The sequence below is a fragment of the Papilio xuthus genome, unplaced genomic scaffold, assembly GCF_000836235.2.
Source record: "Papilio xuthus unplaced genomic scaffold, Pxut_1.1 DF828037.1, whole genome shotgun sequence".
Lineage (NCBI taxonomy): Eukaryota > Metazoa > Arthropoda > Insecta > Lepidoptera > Papilionidae > Papilio > Papilio xuthus.
The window spans coordinates 1,813,780-1,820,858 of NW_013530612.1; the positions used below are offsets into that span (position 1 = coordinate 1,813,780).

Below are 7,079 nucleotides of genomic sequence, written 5' to 3' on the forward strand. Positions count from 1 at the left end.
TATCATCCTATGTACGTAACCTTTTGGGAGACCCTGTATTTTTAATTATGTAAAGAAAACCGTTTGGCTTTTGTTTTTTATGTCCGAAGTATCTAAGACAGAACATTTTTGTAGAAATTAGTCTGATCAGAAACTACTAACAACTAACAACAGACTACACAACATGTGGACTAGTGATGTCATATTTTTGTATACTCTATAGTGACGTGACTAGATTTTTTTAAAAGCAAAATTTTTTTTAAATTATAATGGTAAATGTGAAATAATATATGATTACTTTAAAATATTATAAAAAGCGAATTAGATAGGATTTAAGAAAAAAGGTAAATTTTATGTGCGTGACATTTTACGATGGTATTTTTATAAAAAATATTGCTTTTCGTTAAATGTAAAGCTTGCGAGTTTAATATTTAATATTGTAATTTTAATATTCAGTATTCACTTTTATAGACAGTCATGAAAAGTGGACAAAAATAGCTCTTAGTTTGAAAATAGAATTGTTGATTGAAACCAAGTAGAAATATAAATAATAATATTATCAAGAAAAAAAAAACATTTTGAAACAAAAAATTTTGTTGTTTTTTTTTCAATTATAATATTTTGAAATTTTTTACAAACAAAATCATTGTCAGAAGAAAGCTAATGTAGAATTATGTTACACGGAGTGATTTTATAAGATTAATTTAAAAATATACGCAATGACTTTAAAAGGTTAACCTCCGTATCTGCTGGTTATTGTATACTGTAGCATCATTATTACAATTCATTCCGATCACCATTTATAAGACTAGTATATAAATATTTATATAAATATAAGTTTAGACACGACTTAGTAGAGACGACTCGTTAGAGATACATTTATAAAAAAACACCTATAAGGCAGATCCTTTAAGAAGGAGGGACTGCTTTGGAAAAACGAATTTAATAAACAAAAATATCAATATTTTTTAAACTAAAAAAAAAATAATAGCAATAAAAATCGAAGCGTTTTTATGCTAAAAAAAAATACATAACCTAAAAATATTTTTTCGTAATATTTGACTTTGACGTTTCATTTTACCAAAGCAGTCAAATTACATCTACAGATTAAAAGAGATCACATTTTTTTATTTATAAAAAGAGTATCTTAATATTAAATTGCGTTTAACACGCGTCGAATAGACGAAACTTGATGTAATTGCTTATTATTTTAAAAAAGGAAATAAAATTCCTACAACAATGACTGTCTACTTACTAATGATCTATGCCTAGCCTTCGCTAATCATTCCACCAATATTATTCGCACTAAAAAATAAAAAATTAACAAAACGTTTATTTTGCAAAAGTTTTTAAAAATCTTTTCTTTTTCATAATCAAACATATTGATAAAAAGATTTTTTTTCGAAAAGGAATCTTATTCTAATATATATGTGAAATAAATATATTTATTTATAATATTTGAAAACTCTTGTAGATTTCATAAGTACTATTTATTGCTATCATTGGAGTTTTTTTAGTTTTTATATGCTTTGTGCTTTGTAACAAATAAATACTACATTAAAATAATAAAATGCATTGATATTAATAACGAGCCAATTTCATCCTTTTCATCGCAAAAATCTCTATATAAAACATACCGTCATCCCTGTCTTTCATCTTTGACCAAAACGAGATAACAATATGTGTTAAGCGGTTATTATGGACTCAGAAACACATGGTGAGTCGTAACATTTTTTATTTTCCTTCTTATCGATTACGTTCAGATAAAATTACTTTTTACTGATGTGTATTTAAATTTGAAAGTCTGTTTTTTTTTGTTTGAAATAAAATGTTAAGATAAAATATGATAATTGTGCTTTTAATTTGGATATTATAAAATGCAATTTCTACTTGTATATATTGATCGTAAATCTATAGAAGAAACTGTAAATTTTATCCCTGATAATTTATGTATTAATTTTAATCATTATATGTGCAAATAAGTAGGTATATAGTGCAAATATATAGTTTTATTAAATAACTATTGCTACAAATATTATGTTAGTCTATAAATTCATTTTTAGATATAACAAAAAAAAAAAGAAAAAAATTACACAAATTTTTTAAACGCTATTGCGCAAAATGTTATTGTTTATATATATTTTAAAAAAGACAATGTGTAGAGTATTGCGTTTAAGTTTATTTACCAAGATCCTGTTAACTGCTAATAAAATTCGTCAAGTACTATTTTCTTCCAAACTACTAAAAAAAACAAATCAGTAAAACTTTATATTTATAATTTTTTTACTCTATATTATTAAATATTGATAACTGACTAAAGATAGAAATTGATGACGATAATATAATTTTTTTTTTAAATAAATTATGAACGCAATTTTTTTAATCTATAAATATTTATGTCTTGAAAAAATTCCTAACTTTACATCTAATAAAGATTTCTTAATATAGAAGAAATGATAGGGTTAATGATATATGTAATATTAAAAGTTTAAGAAGTCATTTGGTCAACATTCAAAAGGTTAAATGGAAAAATATTAACAACAACGAGTTTAAAAAATGTACTACATGTTTCGTTTTTCTCGAGAGGAACATTGTTAAGAAGAGGTAGAGATTTCGATGTAGATATAATTTCAAACAGTATCATGAATCATTCAATTTTAAGTAAAACGGTTGTAGATCCAAAGCACTTATACAATAATAGTAAGTAATGACATAAATAATTTTAAAATTGCAAAAATTTACTCGTTGAAAATGTTAAGATAATAATCACATTTCGGTGGGAGATAAAAATCACACGAGAAAATAACCCTTTGAACGCCTTAGTGTATTCGAAAATAATATGTAAAAAGGGGAGATCAATCTCATATAGTAATCCAACTCTACTTTAAAATGGTCCTAGAAATTCGACACGACATAATAACGAGACACGTCGGCGCTCGAAGGGTCCCAGTATCTATGCGAGGCCATTCCCTTCAGAACGGCCGCGACGTCGTCACTGAAGGTCCTTCACTCCTTGCAGGATCCTCTTCACGTGACCCACCTTGCTGATGCCCAGGTCCCGCAGGTCACGCCGCGCCAGCGACAGCAGCTCCCGCCCCGTCACGTCATGCTTGGAAAACGCCTCCGCGTATTCTCCCAGCTGCAGGGATTCCAACCAATTCTGGACCTCCTTGACGCCCCAGTTGCGGACCTGTGCCGCCGTTTGAGAGGTCCCGCTTCCCTCCGACACGCTTCTTCGACCTCGCAGCCAACGACCGGTGCTCTTCTTGGGGACCTACGAGGGGAGGGTTTGGGCAATATGAGTGGATATGAAGTGACAACGATATTCTGATGCTAGTCGATTGTGCGCATAGAAATGTTCTAGAAATAAAGTCTGACACCGTCCAAGGACAATGTGCGGAAAGCTCTGGGAACTCTCACAGGTGACTGGGCGCGTAAGGGTGATGGTGAAATAAGATTACATTAGTTTGTTGAACTTTAATGTTTTATAACAATTGTACTAAATTTTTTGGTCTAATTTCCTTCAATTACATAATAGAAACAAATTTTATATTTGGAATTACAGTTTCACTTTATACAAAGCATCACTTTTATTAAAACGTATAAATACCTCATCAGCGTGTAGATACGCCAGTCCATCGCGCGTGTCGCAGCGGGCGAGGTGTGCGCGCACGCTGGCCGCCGCGCCCGCGCCCGCGCACCCGCTAGCTAGCAGCTCGTGACAGCTTTCCACCTGACACAAACGTCAACAGTTACATATTTTATTACAATTTTCAAGGCGAAAAATTTAAATAAGTAATTATTAGTTACAAGTGCTGCGAGCAGACGACGCAGTTGCGGCGGAGGCAGCAGTCGTCCCTCCGCGTCCTGCAGCGCGTCAGCTCGGGCGGCGGCGCGGCGAGCGGCGCTCAGTGCGCTGCCGCCCGCACCAGCCTCGCTGATGCACGCCAGCTTCACCTTTATCAAATAAAGTGCATTTTAGGTCATGAGTTCGTGTTGCAATCTAAATTTAGAGCTTAGAAATTGCGATAACGATAGTCTGTTTGTCAAGGGCTTACATGCATATTGGTTTTAGGAGGAGTCTAAGTTTAACCGAAAATGATAAGAAATGTGAATTAAACAAGGTATTATATGCTCACATGTTTGACTAATGTGTTGACGTCATCCAGCAACGCCAGCAGTTGCGCCGCTTCTGACGAAGACAAGGAGTTGCTGGCTTGCGCTTTTTGCTGTTGCTTCTCGTCCCATGCTCTAACGGATACACTTGGTATATTGATATCATTTATTGGATTTTCACAACGCGACAAGAACTTTTTTGTTATGTTTCCATGAATTGGATTACGAATTGTACAGAGTGGAGCTTATGTATTTATTGAGATGAGGAATGTTACCTGAGGCTGGTCTCTAACGCCCTGGATCGGCAGAGCATCTGTGCGCGGTTCTTGTGTATGATGCGGACGCAGCCGGGCGGCTGCAGCCAGGCCTCGCCGTCCACCTGCACGGGCACGCACTCCTCGCCCAGGATGTTGATCTGTACGGCGCGGCACTGCGCTATGCGGTGCTTCTGCAGGTTGATCAGCCGCGACGCCGCCATCTGCGCCGACCCGAACACCGCCACCACCTACACCGGTAGTTAAATTGGATCCTATGTCTCCCAAACTCGGAAATCACCTCCAACATCTTGTGTTCGTACAGAGGTACGACGTTAAGACGTGAAAGTACAGGACGAATAGTATAGTTCGGTTACCTCAAGTATTCTGTCATCAAAGGAGGGAGCGAGGAAGATATCATCAGCCCTGGTGCCGCCCCAGAAGTTGGTGCCTCCCATGAAGGAGGGGATGTTGAGCACCACGATGCCCTGCAGCTCCGGCAGCGGGATCCTCTGCCCGTCGCACTCCAGCTGCACGCGCTGACCCAGATGTCTGAACATGGATCCCATTTTAAAAACTTTGGCTTTTTAATCCGATAAACAATGTATTTAGGAACAGTTAAGACATTTATAATGTTTACTCAACTTCAACATTGAATGAAATGTTTGTGGGTTATGAATATTGCCTCACCTATATGTTCTATTGACCCATTCCTTAGATCCGAGCACGCCATACCACATGTAATTCCTGGCTCTCGATCTACATTTCTCGGGATGTTCTTCCCTCTTATTATGAAAGTCCAAGGTTATCTTTGCATCGATACCGATGCCGAAGTAGTTGTTCATTACCGCTCTCTCATAGAACCCTTCGAGTAGAGTCTCGTCTGGATCCATCAATGGACTTACAGCGGCACACAGAGCGTCCGCGTTCGCTAACAGACATTGGCTTATGAATCCTTGTGTGACATGCGGCCATGCTGGTAACTGGACTAGAGGATTGATAATTGGCAATTTTTTAGCTCTTTCACTCGTATCGGATTTTGATGAACCCATCCCTCCTACGACGCCACTGTCACCCCATATAGACGACACCGATGTGGATAGCCTGCTTTAAAATAGAAAAGGAAAGATATATTTTTATTACCACCAAAGAAATATTACACTTTTAATATAATAATAAGAACATTATCAGCATTCGAGAGTTATTTAGATATAAAATAGGAACTTACTTGTCAGGTTCGCCCGGTTTGAACAGACTGCCACAGGATATTCTTCGAGTGGCAGCAGGCGAACAACTGAGAAATCGCCCGTACTCAGGATCCGTGGAGCCGAGCAGTTTTGGATTATCTGAAGATCTCCGCTCTCGACTATTAGCAATACTCGGCTCCGGTGAGTGAACACTCAAGGTGTCCGTTCCCTGATCGAAGATATCGCTTAGCACTGAAGCCATACGACTGCCATTGGTTTTAAGGCTTTTTTGTTCTTCACTGTGCGATGGAGAAGGTGGTTCTACCACTACACTAACTTGAGGAAAATTCGGCATTTGATTGTTCACTTTTGTAGTCTTGTCTTCCTTGGAAAGCGCTAATGGTTTGGGAGGAGTTCGAACTGGAGACTCCTCTTTTTGGGTAAGTTCTTCTGTTGTTCTAGGTAGGAGATGCTTTAGGGATCCATCTTCGACTACGCGTTTCTTTATACTTTTTTTAAGTTGCTTTCGAAAAGATTTTCTTGCAATATCACTTCCTTCTTCGAATTGTGCTAGACTACAATATTTAATTTGCTCATCGACTTTCGGCGCGTTCTCGATATAGAAAACCCTGTTCTCGAATCCAAATTTTTCTACTTCGACCTCTTTTCGCTTCTTTACTTTTGATACATGTTTCATTTTTCTCTCGGAGTGTTTTTCCAAGCTTGGATTTCTGCTGTCCATGGGAATGTCCGAGACCGTATCTGAGGTAAACAGCGTTGTATCATCTGTATATGTTTCGTTGTCACCGTTCTTACCCATCATGGCCAAGAGAACTTCTTGTCCGAGCATAGAACTGATATCGTCCATGATCGACTCACCGTGAATAGTTTCCGAGTTGACGTACGTCGTCTCCGAGATTTCAGGCGAATCTATGTGACCAATGTTACCCTCTTCCAGATCCTCCGGCTTCGTGTCCATAATCTCCGATATCAAACTAAAATCTTCGCTAATGTTGGACCCTTCAGAGCTCGTAGCGTCTACTTCCAAATCTACACTAGAAAGTTTTCTTTCCGGCGTGCATTCGCCGCTGACCGGGGTGTTCCTGTCGCTCAACTCTTGAAAGTGAACTTCATCCGTATACGGCTTGTCGATGTCTATAATAGTCAATTGGTCCGATTCATAAGTTTCTCCCTGTACTATCGAATATCTCTTATCGCTATCGTCTGAGACGATTAAATTAGGTATCGTGAGGCTGCTGCTATTGTAGGTGGTGCGGTCCGCGTCTGGCCTGAACAGGTTCTTGCAGGAGCTTGTGTCGCAAGAGGACAAGTTGGATAACGAGAGATGGTCCTGCGGCGAGGCGGAGCTTAACTTTCTACTGTCAACCTTTTCTACATGTAGCGTTTGATCGCCGGGCTGTGAACTTATCAGTTTAGCTATGTCTTCATCTACGTCTGGAATGCTGTTGACAATAATAAACGACTTTATCAGAATTTCTGATTCTATACAGGCGTGTTGATAATGACATAATTAAGAAATAAA

General features: G+C 37.6%; 1 protein-coding gene across 1 annotated transcript in view; it reads right to left on the bottom strand.

Moving 5' to 3' along the window:
- Positions 1 to 2,390: 2,390 nt before the first annotated feature.
- LOC106114582 (diacylglycerol kinase eta) overlaps positions 2,391 to 7,079 on the bottom strand; it is a 62,804-nt gene continuing 58,115 nt past the window's right edge. Inside the window, exons 14-21 of the mRNA XM_013307844.1 lie at positions 5,578 to 6,999; positions 5,040 to 5,456; positions 4,727 to 4,901; positions 4,371 to 4,600; positions 4,119 to 4,230; positions 3,790 to 3,936; positions 3,590 to 3,712; positions 2,391 to 3,253 (exon numbers count right to left, since the gene is read on the bottom strand). Coding sequence (XP_013163298.1) covers positions 2,972 to 3,253; positions 3,590 to 3,712; positions 3,790 to 3,936; positions 4,119 to 4,230; positions 4,371 to 4,600; positions 4,727 to 4,901; positions 5,040 to 5,456; positions 5,578 to 6,999 — 2,908 coding nt within the window. The 3' untranslated portion in view covers positions 2,391 to 2,971. The remainder of the gene's footprint in view (positions 3,254 to 3,589; positions 3,713 to 3,789; positions 3,937 to 4,118; positions 4,231 to 4,370; positions 4,601 to 4,726; positions 4,902 to 5,039; positions 5,457 to 5,577; positions 7,000 to 7,079) is intronic.